This window comes from Excalfactoria chinensis, chromosome 8 (assembly GCF_039878825.1).
Source record: "Excalfactoria chinensis isolate bCotChi1 chromosome 8, bCotChi1.hap2, whole genome shotgun sequence".
Classification (NCBI taxonomy): Eukaryota; Metazoa; Chordata; class Aves; order Galliformes; family Phasianidae; genus Excalfactoria; species Excalfactoria chinensis.
The window spans coordinates 23,305,100-23,325,050 of record NC_092832.1 but is presented as its reverse complement, the minus strand read 5'-3'; the positions used below and the strand labels follow the sequence as shown (position 1 = coordinate 23,325,050).

The 19,951-nt window shown below is 40.7% G+C and overlaps 1 protein-coding gene across 1 annotated transcript in view; it reads left to right on the top strand.

The window, feature by feature from the left end:
* The window catches only part of GLIS1 (GLIS family zinc finger 1), a 171,951-nt gene that overhangs the window by 136,024 nt on the left and 15,976 nt on the right, over nt 1-19,951 (top strand). The window contains exons 5-7 of the mRNA XM_072343247.1: nt 1,087-1,197; nt 4,466-4,598; nt 9,091-9,241. Of these exons, the coding sequence (XP_072199348.1) occupies nt 1,087-1,197; nt 4,466-4,598; nt 9,091-9,241 (395 nt within the window). The remainder of the gene's footprint in view (nt 1-1,086; nt 1,198-4,465; nt 4,599-9,090; nt 9,242-19,951) is intronic.

Below are 19,951 nucleotides of genomic sequence, written 5' to 3'. Positions count from 1 at the left end.
TCATGACGAGCCAGTTATATAGCGTTGGTTATATAGCGTTGGGAAGGCACTAGACAACTTACTGGTACAAGTGAGAAAGCCAAGATAATGTTGACAGATGAGGCAAAGAAATGTTCAGCTCAACTTGAAAACTTTGTGGGCTTTGACATGCAGCACTATGCTCTCACTTAAAGGTTACTTAATAATGAATGCTGGAGCCTCTTTGTTCAGCTTGGCAATTGCATTGTCACTTGGAGGCTGCAGCATAGCGCAGAGAGAAGTGTTTGGTTTGTTGAGAGTAAGAACAACTTGGTGAGGCTTTCAAGAGCTGGGACTCTGGAATCAGCAGTTCACTTGGAGCGTCCTTCTTTGTGTATTTTCACTTAGGAAGAGCTGACTGGAACTGCTTGCTCAGGCTCTGATGGCTTTCCCAAGAAAGTGCCTGTACTGGGCCACGTTTTGACAAGCTCTGAAGCATGCCAAAATCAGCTGGAAAGGTGTTCCCAGCAAAGTTAACAATAGTGGATTTTTCTGTGTTGATTTGCTTAGGTGTTAATGTTTGTTGCAGGTTGTTTGGTTAGAAGTTATAAAAAGAAGGATGTTGTTCAGAACAGGAAAAGGGCATGAGGGAAACCAAATGTGTGCTATTGCATAAGTTTTACTCTGCTGCATATGGAACATACTTGTAAAAACTGCATAAATCAGAATTAGAAACCAGAATTACGTTTATAATTATACTGGTTGTTCTCATCATCAAGTCTACTGTAAAGACTTGAAAACTGAATGCTCTCAGAACCCATCCAATTACATCTCATTAGCATTTAACTCAGCTCAGTAATCAACATCCAATGTGCCAGATTAGAGATGTGTCAAGTGCTCTCAGCGCTTGCATGGACTGCAAAATCAGAGCTATCAGTGCTGTTCTTCTGTTTGCACCATGTCAGACTTGCGTACATAGAGGAGTTTGCAAATCTGGAAACGCCAAGCAGAGCAAGCAGCTCAGGCTTTACGCCGTGTTGCACAAACCAGCTGTCCTTCAGTGCTCTGTGTGCCAACTGAAGAGATGCAGAGGAATGTGAAATCTTTTCCCTTTCCTCACTCTTACAGAAACCGTATGCCTGTCAGATTCCTGGCTGCTCCAAACGCTACACCGACCCCAGCTCTCTGCGCAAGCACGTGAAAGCTCATTCAGCCAAAGAACAACAGGTGCGTAAGAAGGTAAGACCCAGCAGGCAAACAGTGGCACAGCTCCAGACCTCCATGTCGTGGTTGTTTTCTGTTTACCTTGAGTTTATATTTTTTCAAGTCAGGGTTCTTCTGCAGTATCTCTAGGAAAAAATGCAAGCTGAGCAATTCTGCTTTGGATTTGAATCACTCTTGCTAACCTGTTCACTTTACAACATCACCATTTTTTAAATTTCAGTTTGCTCCATACTTTATGTCCAAGCATTTCTTCCAAGTTCATCTTTGCAACACAAATCCAAATCCTGCTGTCATTCATGTAAAAATATTCACATGTGGACTCTGTGCAATCAGCTAGTAAATACATGCTTGCAAATCATCCCAAGTGCAAGTGAAACTAGGCCAGGATTCTATGGAAATTCTAAGGAAAAGAGTGCTTGCATTCGTCAGAATGAAGCCGTGACTTTTCTGACCACATCTGTGTTTTAAATGCATTTATAAATCATTCCTAACCCAAACTGCTAGTTATGTTTTCACTAATACTAGATTCAAGTAAGTATTTTGGTTTCTATGGGCTCAATCCCGAATTCATTACATATGAGGAGGCTTATGAGCACCATCCCAGGATCAGAGACTTGCTTGTTATGCATTTGTACACACAGTTTCTAAAAGGACACTTGGGACCCCACAGAACTGGTCTGTGGCAGAACGGACCATAATGTGCTTGAGGCCCGGGAGTGGCAGGGAGTACAAAGCATAGCAAGCAAGTACAAGTACTTCCAATAAGCATCATTGATATCCTTACCACTGCTGAGAGCTTTTACAATGAAACTGCCAGTCACGTTTGGAGGATGGAGAGCAGAGCAGAAATGATAGCATGGTAACGTAGAGCTGGGGAGCTGCTGGTTTGGAAAAAATGTCGAAGGTAAAACTTGTAAGCACAAAAGAGAGAAGGAAGGAACGTGTGGAGAGAAGCAATGGTAGCAGAACACAACTGATCATAACATCAGAACTAGGGGTGAGCCATGCAGGAGTTAGATGGATGTCAAGAGGCCTCCTTTGCCTGCCTGTCTGTATTGAGGTCTTACTGATGTCCTTGCATCAGCCATGTTGTGTCTTGCACTCCTCTCCTGCTGCTTCTCAACATGAATTATATCCCCGGTCAGTTTTCACTTGGTTCGCTCCACAAGTCTGAATGTTTCTTCTCCATTACTAGGGCAGTTGCCCACCCCAACTCTGCTCTCTATCAGCTGCATGTAGCTTGAGTAACAATGTCTAGAACAGCAGCGTCCAGAATTGTGCGCCCTATTTCAGACAGTGAAGAAACATTCACAACATGGCAAACTTTGTTCTTGGAAGGACGAGGCTTCAGGCCTAGCAGCCATCCAGGTGCCCATAAAACCTGGACTGTTGTCTATGAAGAGAATTATTTCCCAAGATGGATGTCAGTTGTTCAGCTCTGACTACAGGGCTGAATATATTAGCTTGTTAGCATCCTTTATGTCTCCTTATTGCCTACTGAGGACACTTCCCAGTTCTGCAGAGGAAGGTGGGGAAAAAGCTCTAAATGCAAGTTTTGCATCAAAGGGCAAAAGGTACTTCTGGTTGAGCAGTAGGAGGCCTTGAGCATAGAATGAAGAGATGGCAAATGTGCTACATGCAAGCTACAAACTCCAGCGACAAAGACATCAAATATCAAGGGTTTTGCATCTCTAATCTCCCAGCCTGAGGATTTTTCCTGCATGTGTGTATATACCCTCCCATAGATTTACCAAGTCTATCTTAATAACATCAGCTGCTTGCTTCCCACACCTTATTTGATAGACCAGATCTAAATCTGCTATTCTCCAGTGGTTAGAAATCATCTTCGGACCTTCTGTCTCATTTACCCATTGGATCCTGTGTCTTTTTTTTCTTTAATATCAAAGGTATCTGAAGAAAGCAGTAGATTTGAAGTGTATTTTGGTCAGGCTCTCTTAAAAGAGACTTAAAAATTAAAGCTGATTCCTAAAGAAATACTAAGCAAAACAAATATTTTGCTTAAGCGTGTAATAAGAAAAAAAGAGGCAGCCTTTTCAACTGGTAAATCTCAGTGTGATTCAGTCGGTGCCATCTAGTTTGGATTTCAGATTTAGGAATAAATGTGCAAATGCTGCTTACACACTCTTGCTGTTTTTTGGTTACAGTTGTGCAAAGGCAACTGCCTGGGAGTTCTGAGTGGAAATGACTTTGCGAAGAAAAAAATTAACAGGCTGCTCTGCCTGCATGTCTCAGCTGAGATGTGCTACCAAGAGGTGCCATCTCTGATAGAAAAGAGAATGCCCTGAGCTCAGACTTTCATCAAAGGAATCCTGAACATTTTGTTTGTAGCTTAGGTGACTGCAGTGGTAATATTTGGTTGTTCTGAACAGCTTTACAAGCACAAAGTATGAGAAAGTTAGCTGTTAATTTAGTAGTAGTCTAAGTTTAATTGGCTGCAGATGCACCTTGTGATCCAAATGTTAGATGTTTATCTTGATCAAACGAATGGCTATATAGCAGAATTCTGAATAGGTTTGCCTGGATCTTTTCTTTAGAATAAGCAAACCCAGGGGAGACTGGTATGCAAAACTGTAAACGTAGAGCCAATAACTATTTATTAATGGCTATAGAATATGATGGCTGCTTGTGTAATGTGAGCACTATATTATGACAAAAGCTTGGCAACATCAGCATGTTTGAAAGAGAATTAGAAATGCTTTTCTTTCTTAATTCTCCTCTCCTGCTGTTTTTAATATGATCGACATTGTGGTTTTCAAGAGTTTGCTTCACACACTTTTGCCAGAGCTTTAATTTACATGGAGAACAGCTGACATATTGGTGATAACTCTTACACGTTACTGACAGCACATTACTCTGCCAGATCTAATCTGATAAGCACAAATGCTTTTCTTTCTCTATCGAATGTCTCCAAGTGTCACAGTTACAGCATCATGCAATCCTTTTGCACAGAACCTGAGAAACTACAGCCTGAAAATGTGCAGTTAAACTTCTAAGGAAGGCCCGAAGAAACACAGGGTACAAAACACTGCTGTTGATTTTAGATTAGTGCATTGCATTCAACTTGTTTATTTAAGAAAACCGAAATGATCTCTAATTAGAAATGTGAAGTGATAGATATATCCTTAATTGCATCACATTACTAAGAATGTCATTTTGTTCCTTTCTTCTGTACGTAATCCTTAAGCAAAGAGACATATGAATTTAATTAGGATTCATTTGATTTACTTTGAAATAATATGTTTGTTTTATTCTCCTCTTGTAGCTAAATTCATGCACTGATATCGAACAAGACGTACTCAGTGAGTGCTTAGCTATACAACAGCTCCACACATCTTCACAGCACATCTTGGATGGGAAGTGTGGTAGATCTGTAGGTCATCATGACTTAATCACAGGTAAGAATATTTTGAATAAATATGATGCTAAATATCATATAATGCAGAGAGTTTAAAACACTAAAGTTTCTGGGTCAGATCTGCCAAAATGGCAGATGAAAGGAAGAAAAAAGAAGGATAAAATGAAATAATTTTGTGAGTTCTTTGCTAAGGCCTGGATTTTTTCTTTTTTTTAAGAGCTAGTCAGGCAAAGAGCTTTGGTTAATTGGATGTGAGGAGGGCAGCAGCACCGCTGAGATTCAGGCTCTAGCCATTTCTTCTGTAAAGTTTGCCTTGGCTCCAGGTGCAGGTGCGCCAGGTTTGCTAAAGCCAAATAAATACGCTAGCAAAGACAAAGGCAGCAGTAAGGTTTTCCATTCACAGTGTCTCTGCTCTTCAGGAGCCACAGAAAAGGTGATGAGATTGAGCAATATCATGCATGGTGTGCTTGTAACAAATAGTCTGGTGCTGTATGAATGGAGCAAAAGCTTGAATTTAAAATGTCAAACATTTTGATTGTATTTTCTGAAAAGGCTCCCATATACTTCCACTGATTCTATTGATCAGAGCAGAGAACTTTTCACTCTTAAATCTCTCCTTGTCCTCGCAACTATTGACTTCTTTTCCTAGCTTTTATACTTATACCTTGGCTCCAGCAGCACTACGTATCAGTGAGCTGCAGTGCCAACCTTTCTTTAAAAGGTTCTTAGCTTACAGATAAACAGCCCAGCCCTAAACTCTCAGTGCCAGCTCAGAGAATCTCTTCTTGAAAGAATTTTCAGTCAGAAATACTGGTTTTCTCCAATATGATTTCCTTGCTGAATGTATCAAGACTTCACCAGGGTGTTGTAGGAGAAACCCAGTAAATCTTTCCAGATACTTCCGTCTGGTCACCCGGCAGGAGATCCCATCACATACACGGTATGAAGTGCCAGGGAAATAAATCAAGATTTGAAAGATTTCTGTAAGGAATTACAGAAGTCACTTTGTATTGTGTGTGGTGTAATTCCACAGACAAAACTGTTCCTCTATCAGTATTCAGGGCTAACAAGCTAAGGTGCTGATCCCGAGAGATTATATTGTGAGCACATTCCTGCTGCCACCTATAGTTGCACTTTTGCTCTTTCATATACGCAGAGGTAATATTTCTAGATAAAGCATCTATAATACTGTATAGAGAATATATATGGGTGAATACAGTTTATGATGTTCTCTTCATCCCACTTGAAAATATGAAAATGCTCATGGTTTGAACTTTTTTTTCCCCCCAAAGAAACCACATTATTAATGTGCAGAGCTCTGGGCTTTAGGGATCACTTGGGTTCCTGGAGAGTTTCAGTTTTGTCTTTCTCCAAGTTGAAGCACATTTTAAACATGTCAGGGATGAAAGCCAATCACAGGAAAAAGAAATATGTAAAAAACTCTCATTCCCTTGTGTCAGACTTCAAAGGAGGTTTGTGCTTAAGGCTGGGTAAGACAGTGAGCAAAGGAATATTCAGCAGTCAGAGAAACCCATTGTTTGCTGAGACCTTCCTCCTTTTTCCCCTCTGTATATCTACATTGCTTCATGGCTGTTCACATTTAGCTCCAGCAGCACCTGAGAGCTGCCATCAAACTCCCTGCCGAGCAAGTTACCTCTTTTAGGTAATCTCATGCAGGCATTTTATCTGGGCATGCCTGGTCTGTTATTGTTTATTCTGGTCTTTCCTGGCATAAAGCTGAAAAAAGAATTCCTGCTGGTCACAGATGCTCAGAGTACCATTTTGGCAACAGATGTTAAGGTTAAAGGCCAAGCCATTTAAAATATTGATTGATGGCACATATTTATAAGCTGAGATGGTCAATGCGTGAAGAGGCCCAAGATGCACAGTTCTGAACAAGGCTGCCCTCGCAGGAGCGGTCATTTATAACAGCTCCAAAGGGGTGACTTCAGGTATTAAGAATATTATATCACTGCTGGAAAAATGGGAGAAGAGACTGGGGAAAAAAAGATGCATTTTCTCTCCCCTGAAACAACTCTTGATTAGTGTTACAGATTGGCAGCAGGAAGAACTACACCCCAATATCAGCAAATTCCTCTTGCTTCCCTGAAGAAGGCTGTTCACTCTCACTCTATTCTCTTGTAGAAGCGCTGTCAGCTTGGGCTGACACCCATGGACACGTGCAGTTGGGCAGTCGAGGGACTGCAGGCAAAGCAGGAGCTCAAAATTTTGAGTGTCTTAATTCTGGGATGAAAGTGTGCATGTTTGGAACTCAGACTGCCCAGATGAGTTCTGGTAGCAGAAGAAATTGCTCAAACCTAGTGCTTAGTGTGGTACACCCTTCCAGTGCCTATGAGCAGAGGGTATCTCTCTCTAAAGGAAGCAATGCTGATATTCTGTTAGAATGCCCTTCTTTTGTGTAAAGTAAATTAGTTTTGACTTCAAGTAAGTACCAATTTGGTTCTTAGTGACTCAACAGAAATGACTAATGGCTCACTGCAGACTCACGTGGAATCTCATAGTAAAACTCATCTCCATAGCTTGTGCCACGTGCCTTAGAAGTACTCTATATTGTGGGCAGACGCCACTGCAAGCAAAGCAAAGAAACAATGGGGTCGATGTTTTTGGCTTTCCCACTGCCCAGCAGCTGCAGAGGCAGACCGAGCCCTGATCCAAGTGGAGTACCACGTGTCCAACCAAGCATGAGTGCGGGTGTTGTGGTGAATAAAGGTGTAGGACAAGGAAAACTCAATGAGGAACTAACCTCAGAAACCTCAGCAAGCATGCTTCAAGCAGAGGCCTTTTCAACAGCTGGTGTGAGCACCAAGTGAAAATATGGATAAACTCAGGGTAGATGGAATAAGTCATACTTTAAATAGGCTTTAAAAGAAGGTCTAATACAAGAGTGAGTATGGGGTGCCCACTCTGGTGGTTCCCCAGCTAGTGAGGCATGACAGAAACGCAGGGTGACAGGAAATCTGGTTTCAGATTATTTTCTCATGGGTTAGGTTTGTGTGCATGGGATTGTGCTGATGGACTTAAGGGTGTGTGGGGTGTTTGCATTAAAATTTTCTTGCTTCTCTAGAGAGCCTTGCTGACTGGGGTTTTCTTCTCATAAAAATAATAACTGAACAGTAGCTAAGAGCCAGGTACTTTGGTGCTCTGTCTTCTTCACCCATTCTAGGCAAATAATGAAATGATCCTCAGTAGCTGGAACAGTAGAGAATAGCTCTAAATATTCATAAACTGTTCATTGGTGAGATTGTAAGACAAAATAGAGTGTGTTTACTGGCTGCAATGTTACTGAATTATCTTTTGAGAGTTTTTGAGCTTTTGTTTGAATAGGGGCCGTTAAAACTAGCTGAAGTCTAATATCCTTAGAGAGCACAGATCTCTTCTTAGAATCCCCAGTTTCCTCCGAGTTGTTCTGCCAATATACCTGAAAGGCATGGGGAGACACAGCCCAAGTGTGAAATGACTCAGTACATCTGAGTCACATTGGTGTCTGCCAAGCCTGAGAATAAACGTGTGAACAACAAAGATTTGTGGGAATCTATTGTATTATAAAATGGACTGCAACCACCAGCAGAATAATGGAATTCTCACAGTGTAGCATCCTAGCTACTGACTTACTGTTTTCAGATGAGGCTTTGACAAATAAATCCTAGCATCACCTGGGAACATCTGACTTCTTGAAACTCCTTCTGTCTGGTTTTCAGTGCAGAAAGCGAGTTGTTTTCACTGGCTGGTTGACAAATGTTCTGTCTAGTGGGAGACAGAGATGATGTGGTTCATTCTCATGCTTTTGGATCTGTCAGCAGCTGAGGACTCATTGTTCATGAGAGGTTTTTGACTCATCTGAAGGCCCTGACAAAGGTGGCTAGAATCTGACCTTAGCGGTTCTACTCTGCAGTCACACAGAAACAGATGCTGACGTTCAGCTATTGCTTATCCAGCCAGAGAGCTGTCACACATTCTCTGTGGCTCCAGATTTTCCAGTTGTTTTCTGCGTGTTACATGTCACTCGGAGGGTTTGGGACAAGTGCCATCCAGAGCCCTGCCAGTAAAGTAGGACATGTCAAAGCACAGCTGACTCACAGCCCTTTTCCTGAATGTGTTACTCTGCACACAATGAGCAAAATAGGGAAGGTGAATGCTACAGGAAGAAAGAAGGCAAATAAAGTAGCTCTTATAGAGTGTGTGAGGACTGCTGTGCTGTAGCTGGGCACTGCGGAAGCTAGCAAACCTCATCTGCCCCCCACAACCTTCAGAGTACGATGTCAGTGGATGTTCTACTCCTTCTGTGTGTACATATCCCAGTGGGCAAACCTCTGTGAGGTGTATGACAAGTAAGCTTAGAAAATAGCCTAAGTACTGCCTCTGTGGATGAAGTAACACAGAAGTGTGCTGTTCTATGCATGTGTCGAGGTGGGTGTGGGGGACAATGAAGGAGTCAGGGACCATCAGGGACTTACTGCATGCTCCTTTCCTTGCTTATTTTATTTTGCAATCTGATGTGTGTTTGTTCACAGGCATGTACAGTGGTTCCAGCGCAAACCATAATGGTGCCTCAGCAGGTGTACTGCCGCCTCCTCATGACATCCCTTCAAGACACCATCCTCTTGACTCTGCCCTTTCCAGTCCACATCACCATCAGTCGCCATTGGAGAGTGCCAGGGAAGGGTATGTGTTGTGAAACATTCTTGGCTTGCATCTGGCATGATATTGGCTAAGTAATTGTTTATTATACTTTGTATGGCTGCTGCTTGAATGAAAAATGCTGATCAAAAGTAAGCTGTGTTGTTTGCTTTAGAATCATAGAAAATTGAATTTGAAAGGGACTTCAAACGGTCATCAAACCCATCCTCCAATAAAGCAGGGCAAACTTTGATATTACTGTCAGGCTACTCAGGTCCTTGTTTTGGTCTTCAACAAAATACAGAGGTTTCTTGTCTTCATAGAGTGCAATTGCATTTAATGTTCTTTATAATTCTTCCTCAGTGACTTCTTGTTGCTTTGGATAAGTGCAGGGGACTTCTCAGCTACAATGTAAAAATTCTCAAAGGGTAAAAAAGCAAGCTATGACTCACTAGGAATGAGGTAGTGTTTGCCTTTGTAAGACTCACTTTGTGTCAGAATGGCAGGCTTTCTCACTTCCTTGTACTCTGTTAGGACTTTCTGTAATACGCCTTTCAGCTGCGTGCATTAAGCAGTAAGACCTTAATCAGGGAAGGATATATTATCACATTGATTATATAGGTTGCATTGCTGCAGTAGGTCATTTTTCTATACCTTTTTTTGAGGATCTCAAAATGTCTCAACAGTAAAGAATGTCTACAATCCACAAAATTCTGCTCTCATCCTAGAAGCTTCCATGATGCCTACACTGATGCAAATCAAGTATAAGACATGCATTCTTTTCTTCTGAGCATTTTGGACAGGGAGGGTACTCTGCTTTCGCTTTTAACGATGGGAATCTGAGACACTTAGAGATCAAAAGACTTTTTTAGGTAATAGGTTGAGGTTCTTTAGTAAAGCCAGCAATGGAGTGTGGATTTTTTCCATCTTTGTTCAGTGACTGTCTCACCCTTTCTTCTATATGGGGAAAAGAAAGCCCAGAAAGATTTTAATCATGCTCTTTTACCAATGGACAGAAGGCAGGGTGTATGGAAAATTACACACAGAATAAAGGACAGTGCCACTGAGGAAATTAGGAACAAGCTACTACATTTCGTTTTATGAATTGGGGAATGAATGCTGTAGCAAGAACAGCTTCAATATCTTGTTCCTCCTTCAGCCATCTCTTCTGATCTGTACCAGTAGTAAGTACCAAAGCCCTCCATGCACATCTGCCAGTCATAGGAATAAATGTATTCTGGCCCTGAATTATCAAAAAGGTTAATTAAGGTGTTTGTGCCCAGCAGCTCTTCCTCCCTGCCCTCCCACCCGTGTTCCTGATTTTTTATTTCTTGGTGACAGTCTCATGCCTATGGCAGAGAGGTGGCCAACAGAAGGCAATGAGAACAGGAATTTAGGTGGAAGTCTCAGCAAGTAACTGTGAGGTGTTCTGTAGCAGAGGGCAGTGAGTGCAAACAGGAGGAATGGAGTCCAAAATGAGGGTAGTCCACAAGATATCCTTCCTTGCAGCATAGGACTGATTGAGCCCAGGGAACCGGAATGCTTTTCTCTCTCTGCTCCCCAATGCTCTGCTTAGCTGTTTCTTCTTTGAGTTGATTCTAGGATAGGGCTCCTAGGGGAAGTAAGGCAACAAATCCCAACTGAGAGTGAAATAAACTAAGGATACACTTTAGAAGGTTATCACCAAAGTGGATTTGTTTCTAAAGCACTTCACCTGCTACTAATAATGGTACTGCTAATAAGAAAGAGAAGCAAAGGTTTGACCAGAATGATGGTAGCAGTCAGTCGTGCTGTTTGAGGGGCCAAAAGCTCCCAAATGAAATGTCTCTCCTGCCCCTTATGTCTCCTCTGAATGAGTACAGTACTTTCCTTTGGCACTCACTGTGCTGAGAGTTTCTTGTTGAGTTTCTCAACAAGCTCTTCCAGACATTCTGATCATCTGCTTAGGCCAAAGCTTCCATCAGAATGGTCTCTGCTGTTTTCAGTTTTAGTGGAATAAGTATTCTTTCTCGGAGAAGACGGCACTGCTGATTTATTATCTCAGTGCTTGTATAGTAAAGTAATGCAAGGTCTCTGCAGAAACACCGCAGTTAATGCCCTATGACAAAATATAGGACTGAGATGAAAATAAATTTAATTATGAACCAAACATCAGGAAGTGGAGGCTGGAAGGTCATGCTCAGTCCCAGTCCCTTGCTGTATGTGAATTATTTACACTTACATTTTTATTGACTGCCCATACATGACATGTTAATTGCTAATACAGGAAGCTTAGTCTGAACTAATAGTCTTTGAATTTCATTTAGCACAGTTTTGTGTGAAGCATTCATTCACTCAGGTAGGAAAAATCACCCAATAATCTAATATTTGGAGCCACTGAATTCTAGAACTGTTATTCCTTTGCCAGTTTGTAGCACTGTGCCGTTACTTATATAAAAAAGAAAATTTACAATAGGAAAGAAACACCTAACACTACCTTTCTTCATGTGAACTGCTCTGGCTTTCTAGCACACATAAAATGTTTTGCCTCATTTGTCAGCTGTCTCAGCATTCATCTTTAAGTAAATGCAAAGAATTTCTGTACTGTGAATCAGTCTGATGACAAGGCTGGATTGCATAGTTCAAGTCTGTGGAATGAACCAAATGATTACTATCAAGAAATCTAATTACCGAGTCATCAAATATGTAAGATGCCAAAATCTACACAGGGCATGGTACAAATAGTCTACTCAAGTTTGACAGAGGATTTCGAGTTTTATTTGAAAGCTTTTTATTTTCTTAAATGAACAAAATAGGAGCTGTATGCTGTGCTCTCTGCTGCCAAAGTCAACACCACGTGCAGCAGTCAATTTTCCCAACTGGTTCACTGAGACATTTAAATAGTTTGACAAAATTATCTAATTCACTTGAAAATGTTCTAACAAAATCTGACTTCATTACCAAATGTATTTATACTGGCATTATACAATACAGAGAATATGTTTTCAAATTCTAGCATAAAGTGTGTGCTAGACCAAATCATTTTACTTTAACTTATATTTCTATTAATTGAAATGAAATACTTTGGAATGCTTTGGCATCCAGAAAACAGGTTTATTGTGATCCAGGTTGAAATACATACTTATTTTTTATTTCAGGTAGCAAAGTGTTACAAGTAGCCCATGTTGATTTGCAGCAATGTGAAGATGGAAGTATAGCTTTTAGTATTAAATCCTATGTGAATGTTGCACTTGACTTTCTCTCTGCTGATTTTTTTTGCTGGTATTATCCAAGATGTCTAAAAATTAAACTTTGTTGCATTTGCAAATTCGAGTTTAAGATATTTATAGTGATAAATGATCAGTGGAAATGAAACCAATCTGGCTGAAGTTCAGTGAGTGCAAGCGGTGGCACAAAGTTGAGGATCTGCACTAATTTAGCTTAATGGCCTAACAAGGTCACTTTGTAGGATCTGAACAGCCTCTCTATAGGTGAATGTGGAGCCCTCAGTCACTTGTGTTGCTTATAACAGCACTTATGTTCTCCAGAGAAGCTGGAGATGCTGACAAATAATAACTTTACCAAGAAGGTGATGTGTCTCCAAGGAAAAGGAAAGTGAAACTTTCTCTTACATACACTGCTGTGGTAATTTAGGTCATTTCTTCTCTGTAAACACAACAGTAAATGAAGAGCCAGTGAGATTAAGGCATTTCTAATGTCCATAGGAGGTGATTAATGAGAACGTTGAATCCAGTCTTATAATTACTGTGAGTTTAATATCAAGGGTTAAGTAACCCAAGTTAGACGAAAGACACAACTCTCTTTTATCCTGGCTTCTCACCAGCTGACTGCAACCAGTTCAGACCATGCTCCAGTCTCCCCTGAAGAGCCACTTACCCATACAAAATCACAAGAAACGGGACTTAAGACCAATCAAGTAAAAAGAGACGTTTTAATCAGGCTACTTAAACATTAGAATTTTTGTTTGCTTTCTTGTTAGCACCTGTTAATTCAAATACCACAGAAATACTTCACTGTAAAGAGATCTCTGTTAAAGGTCTAGTCCTTAATTTCCCTTTACTTAAAGTAAAACAAGGTACACAGAGCCTCCCTTTCTGCTCCACAAGGGAACACCAGATTCAAAATTCCTCATATTTTTAAGGCTGAAAAAAGCATGCAAGATGAAATCTTGTGTGGTAGGTTTTTGTTTGTACTGTCACGTACTTTGGCAACAAGAAGGGTGTAAGCCAGAACCTACCCACATTTCAGCCCCTTAGGATACACTGCCAGGAGCCTCCGTTTGAAATCAGAATCTGGTCCCTGCCCCTGCTCTGTGAGCTGGGGAGCTGGCAGAAGCCTCCTCCAGCCACCCCAACCTCTGCTCTGTGGCCCTGTGTTCTGCTCCAGCTTTGCTGGCGGGCATACTCTGGTCTTGTGGGTGCTTTCTCATTAGATGGGATGGGACTTAAATTGTGGCTATGAGTTTCACTGTTGTCTGCAAGCAGCCCATCTTCTGCTGATGACTGTATCTGATATGAGATATAAGAAATTGCTCCAAACCAGTAAAAGACTCCTTTCAATAGGCTACGTAAATTCCTTGATCTGCAAGAGTCCATGGCCAGACCTGAAAATACACGTGTACCTAATTCTCATTACCTTCAGTGATGATTGCATGTCTTCACTACTGATGGCTGAATTTCAAGTTTGTGAGCTCCTATTGTGAGGAAGAATTGGCGTATTGCTTGAATCTTCGTATGAAACAAACTTTTACTCTTAAAGTACTCAGAACTGAATACCTACACAGTCTTTATAACAGTTCCTAGTACCAAAGAGATGCATCATTCATTCATTGTGCATTCCTCTGGAGAATACTCTTCACTTATAATAGAATACACAAGTCAGTGTTTTAGACTTTCTTTCAAAAGCACTAAAACCAATAACAAGAAACAGATATCTCTGACAGCTGAAAACATTTTCAATGGAGGAAGCCAAGAACCCATCATAATTTATCTCAGTGTTATAGACCTGAGCACGCAAAAGGGGCATCAGTACATCTGTCCAAAGAAAGAACAATGTACAGGTGCGGAGCTGAGGTTCATGTAACAAAGAAAATCAGTAATTAAAAGCATCTGGTTTCAAATCCCAAGTCATTTATCTCATTGTAGAAAATGTGATCAGAATTCATTTATAATCATGTCCAGATAGACTTGTATAGTTTTTTCCCCCTTAAAGCAAAATTAGCGTTAGAATAGACTGACTTCAATGATACAACGACTTAGGGCTTGATCATGGGGTAAAAGATTGTTTGACCATCAGCAAAAATTAATGGGCATGTATTTCATTTCTATTTCTAATAGGGCTGGATTGACAAGCGTTAGAGAACCTTACCCCAAAAGTGAGCGGTAGCTATGATCACAGAGTCACAGAACGGCTGAGGATGGCAGGGACCTCTCAGTCTATCTGGTCCAACCCCTGCTAGGCAGGACACCAGAGCAGGATGCCCAGGTCCACACCCAGGCAGCTTTGCAAGGTATCAAGGAGCCCCCGCAACATCTCTGGGTAGCCTGTGCCAGAGCTCCATATCTGCAGAGCACTGACGTGATTCCTGATGTTCAGGTGGAACCTCCTGTGTCCCGTTTTGTGCCCATCATCTCTTGCCTGGCACTGGGCACTACTGACAGGAGCCTGGCTCTGTTCTCTTTGCCCTCACCCTTCATACATGGAGGAACATTGATAAGATCTCCCCTTGATGACCACCCAGAGGAGACACTCTGAGCAGAACTGTCTTAGTGTGAGATTAAAGACTGTTAATGGAGTAGGAGGGAGTTTAAATGAATGGGTCAGAGTAAATCAAGAAACATGTAAATGGATTTAACCACAGCTCATCTGTATCAATGATTTTAGCTGTTACTGGTTTTTATCTGTAGGTAAATCACATGCTTAACACCTGAAAAGCTGATTTTTTCTTTTTCCTTTTGGTGTTCTAAGCAAAACCTCTTCAATTAGGTGTAAGTTACATACACCAAACACAACTATTTGTCATGGTGTAACAAGTCATTATCTTAACATCTCCCACTGTTCAGTATAGTGCCTTTTGCACTGTAAACTTGAAGCAAACAGCACAAGCAAACTGTAAAGAGTCTATGCACATGTGGAAGTGTCTTGCTGAAGAATAATGACTTTAAATGACTAAAATAAGACAGAGAAGTCAAGCATTCAGTACAAGTCAATATCTGTGTTTGATTGCATGTCTTTCTAATTTACTTCCTGGTAATCGTTTGAACCTAAGGCTGTGCTTTTAATCTAAATATGTTTTGATGTTACTTAAAGCATGCTGATATGTATTATTTCAATAATATATTTCCCTGCTAGATTGTTAGAATAGGATTTCAAATTCCCATTAGGTGTAGTGGCTTCCACTGAATGGATTCGTCAGTTTCTTTTCAAGGAAAATTACCAAATTCATGCTTATCAATTAAACTGGCTTTTAGATTGGCATAGTTCCAATAGCAAACACCAAGGCTTAAACGCTCTGCAGAACTTGCATTATCAGCTGAGAAATATTAATTTAACGTAGTCCTTGTTTGCAAAGATTTGTGTCTCTTTCTGTAGATAGTGAAGTGAGTTACAAAATACTGAGTTATGTTGTACCCCCAACTATGAGACTCGTGCACGTATTTGTTATAAAGATTGCGAGTGTTTTAGAAAGGCATGCTGGACCTAAAGAGAGTACCAGGAAAAGGACTCCTTTGGGTTCTCTATAATTTTCATCCTGAAGCTGTTTTCAAATCACTGTTGATTGGTATTATTATTTTAAAGCAACTAAATGACTTAAGAGTCTTAAATCAGGTTAAAAGCTCCTTTGGATAGTGTTCCCCATAATGTTTGTGAAACCCTTCTTGTTCTGGGTGTGCTCACATACTCACTTGTTGATGCTGCCCAGGGAGTGTTGATGCAGGCGAGTGATGATACAGAACTGGATTAAAGCAATCCGCTGATTCTGTGATTCTGTAATAAAACAGGAGGCGTTACTTTTGGAGCAGCGTATGTAGTAGTTCATAAATATCTAGAAGCTAGGAAAGGGCTTGCATTTCCTTAGTCCTACTTTAAGATGTTATACCTGGAGGTTCACACACCGTTAGCAGCAGAGACCAAGCCTCCCAACAGCAGGTAGTGGGTCAAGCTGGCTGCAGCAAGAAGACAGGGAACAGGATCGCGATGTCCTGTCTTGTAGTCATAGAGCAGAGACTGAGTATCATACAGGCTAACAACTTGTTTGCTCACTGTTTATACAAAGGGGTAATAAAATGCAGTGATGCCCAGCAAGGTGCTTTTCAATGAAGGATTTATTATATATCAGGGAGAGAGGGGAAGAGGAGAAAGGAAGAAAGAAAGAGAAAGAAAAGATTCCTTGCATTCCAGAAATGTAGCCAGAGGCACCTGGCAGTGATTAGTGCAAAGGTTCACCAAACTTCAGATAGAGTCTGTCTTAAAAGGGAAAAAAAAAAGAGAAAAAAGCCCAAACCCAAGTGAACGGTGTAACTGTTTCCTGAGCACGTGCTGACAGAAATTCCCGTAGGGCAAGACCCAGAACAGAAACACGTGGCAAGAGATTGGGCGCTATCCAGAGAGCAGATTAGCGGAGCTTTACACATCATTTTTAATATTATGGGAAGAGATGAAAATCAGTGTTAACTTTTTTTTTTTTTTTTTTTTTTTTTTTCATTTGAAAAAATAATTTCCTGGTCCTGGAGCTCAATTGGACTTTCTCACAATATAAGTAACTGTAATGCTTGGGGAGAGAACTTATGAATGAAACGGTCGGCATGCTGGGTTTTATGGCAGAACCTGGTTCCATGGAAACATCTCAGATTTGTAACTAGCTGCAGTGCTCTGTAGGTAACTTATGCTGAAACATAGAGCTTCTTTGCTTAGTGCTTTTCATGCCATCACTGTATTATATACTTTTCTTCCTAGCAATGCGAGTTTTTAAAATCTCAAATTCTAGATAGTGGGATGTGTCAGTATGGCATACATGAGAGCTGTGTTACAGTATGGTCCTAAACCCCCAAATATATTAAAAGCTATTTGAGATAAAGGACAGATGTTTTTCAGTCTGGATTTGGTCCTTTTTTTCACTGAAGTCAGTGGGATGTGGTTTGAGGCTCTTTGTCTTGCTTAGGAATCTGCCAATCAAACCATCATGTCATAAAAAAACTCTCAAAACCAGACAGTTTTCATATTGGTAACATCCTGATCTCAGATACTTCTATTTTGTGGTTACACTTCTTTCTCAGTTATTATTCCAGAATCTCAGATCAAATTATTTTCATTATTTTTCAATTTTCAATTCAATTTAAGCATGTTCTGCTTAAGCACACTGCGTGTGGGTTTTGGCACTTAAGGCACGATGAACCAGATGATGAAAGAACTCCTCTTAAAACAGCTCTAAATCTGGCTTTACAATTTCTTACTCTGTTAATTTGTCCAGGGACAGTTACTGAGCAGAATGGCAAAATTGAAATATAAAACTATTTCTTACTCAAACTAGGTACTGTGGTTGAATATAGAAAACATACATCACCATCTTGACAGAAAGGTCAGAAAAATCAATGTCCGTATGCATTTATTGTGGGTTCCTTATCTTTCAAGATATTGGAACATGACATTTTGTATTCATTGTGAAAATACGCAATTTTGTGTGCACCACAATCTACTATGAGAAACCAAAGCTGGAGGCAGGATAAGTAAACTGAAAGCAAGTTAACAGTACTTGTAGCCTGGGAAGTGTCTTTGGTAGAGATTGCTGCTAGCTCATAGCATTCCTACATAGTTCATTCACATACGTCTTATCATTTAATCTTAACATTTCTAATAAAAATACATAATGTTAAGACAGTCACAAGAAATGTCTTTCTGAGACTTCTGTTTGAGATTCTTAAAGGTCTGTGCTTTTTAGAATGAGGGGACAGAGATGAATATCTTCTATATTTTGGCTTTTAATTTAACAAAATCCATCTGTTAAGATTCAGAGTTCTGTGTTTCCACTGCTGTGGGTAGCAAATGCTTTGCAGTAGAGGTGAGGGAGTGGCTCATGGTCTGTGTCTACCATTTGTGTTAGTGACTCTTCTTGGATAGAAACTCATCAGACTTCAAGAGCTTACCTAAGAAGGGCTGTGAAACTGAGTAATTTCAGATAATGTTTAACATAGTACAGAAATATTTGTGGCATCACAGACAAGGGACGTTACCAACTTAGGATCGGTTCTTCCAATACTATTCTGTCAGTTCTGTGGATGATGGACTTACAAAACCAAGATTATTCTGATTAGTCCTTTTACTTTATTGTCTACGGTTGCATCCTCAGGAGAGGAATGCACTAGGCTTGCAATTCCATCTGAAATCGTAGGTCCCTCAAGACTAGTGTTATGTCTCCAGCGCCATCCTACACGTGGTGCTTCAAAGGGAATCTGAAAAAACCCACGATACCTGGTCAATCATGTGAAGTTGTACGATGAGTGAAGAGTGAGAATTCCTCTCTGATTTCTTGGGTGATCAGTTTACCTCCTGAAGCACGAGATTTGATGACCCCTTGCTTAGCATGGAAACGTAGGTTTTGGCCATTACATTATTCACCCTGTTTTTAAAAAACCTGTCTTGACTGTTTGACTGTGTGACTTTTACTATTCTAGTATCTTCAGCTGCTTTTAACTCCTACAGTGATTTAATGCATTAAAACAGAAAGGAGCTCTTCTGTATTCGGTGTTGATGCATAATACCTCTCATTTCTCCAAATTTGGTTTCACTTTGCATCCTGCTGTCCACATTCTGAGTCTATTCAGATCTGTTTTGAGTTTCCTGCAAGCACCTGAGTAGCTCGTTGGGAAACTGAAGTATTTTCAATGAACAGTCACCAGTTTTCCCTTGCTTTATCCAGATCACATGTAAACATTCTCCTTAGCGCTTCTCTTCAGACCAATCCCAGCAGCAGGAGCCACTTGGGCCGTGCTGTTACCAGTCATTTGTAATTGTTAAGCAGCAGCACCTTTGTCTGTAATGCATGAAATACTGAAGATGCAGTTTTGGTACCCTGGGGACCCAGAGGAGTTATAAGAGAATGGGACGTATGGAGGCAAACGCTTCTGGGGTTTGGACAGTGTATCCTCCAGTTAGAGTTTTTACTGTATAAAACAAGGCTTGAGACATTTATTCATCACAGGTGCTACTTCCAGGCTAGGAACATTTCTGGGTGCTGCTCCACAGCGCTGACTGCCATACAGAAACACAGCCAAAGAACTCTGTATGTACTGCAGAGGTTTCCAGCCTACAGATTCCTGTGAATCCATGAGCTGTTCCTAAGAGATGCACAAGAGACTGAGAAGCAGCTACTATCATTAAGTCCGAGTCACCAAAAGGCTTGAGATGAAAAGACTTCCCTACTTGTACCATGTATCACATCCAGGAATGTTTTTTAGCAATAGCAATTCACTCTGTAGGCAACTGAAAATCTGCTGGATTCGGAGAGGAAATCCAGCTAGGAGCTTCATTAGTGTCTATACCAGGAAATGGATAGGAATGAAGTAAGAGCATGATTAAGATGTTACCCTTCTTATAATGGACACAGTGGAATAATAAAAGCCTAGCAGTGTTTTGATTTGTTACTTGAGATAATGCAATCATTTGATCATCAAACACCCTTATAAAAAGGTGGAATGCATTGACAGTCCTACTGGATCAGCAGTGTAAGCAAGCTGTAAGAACTGTTCATCTTTCTTA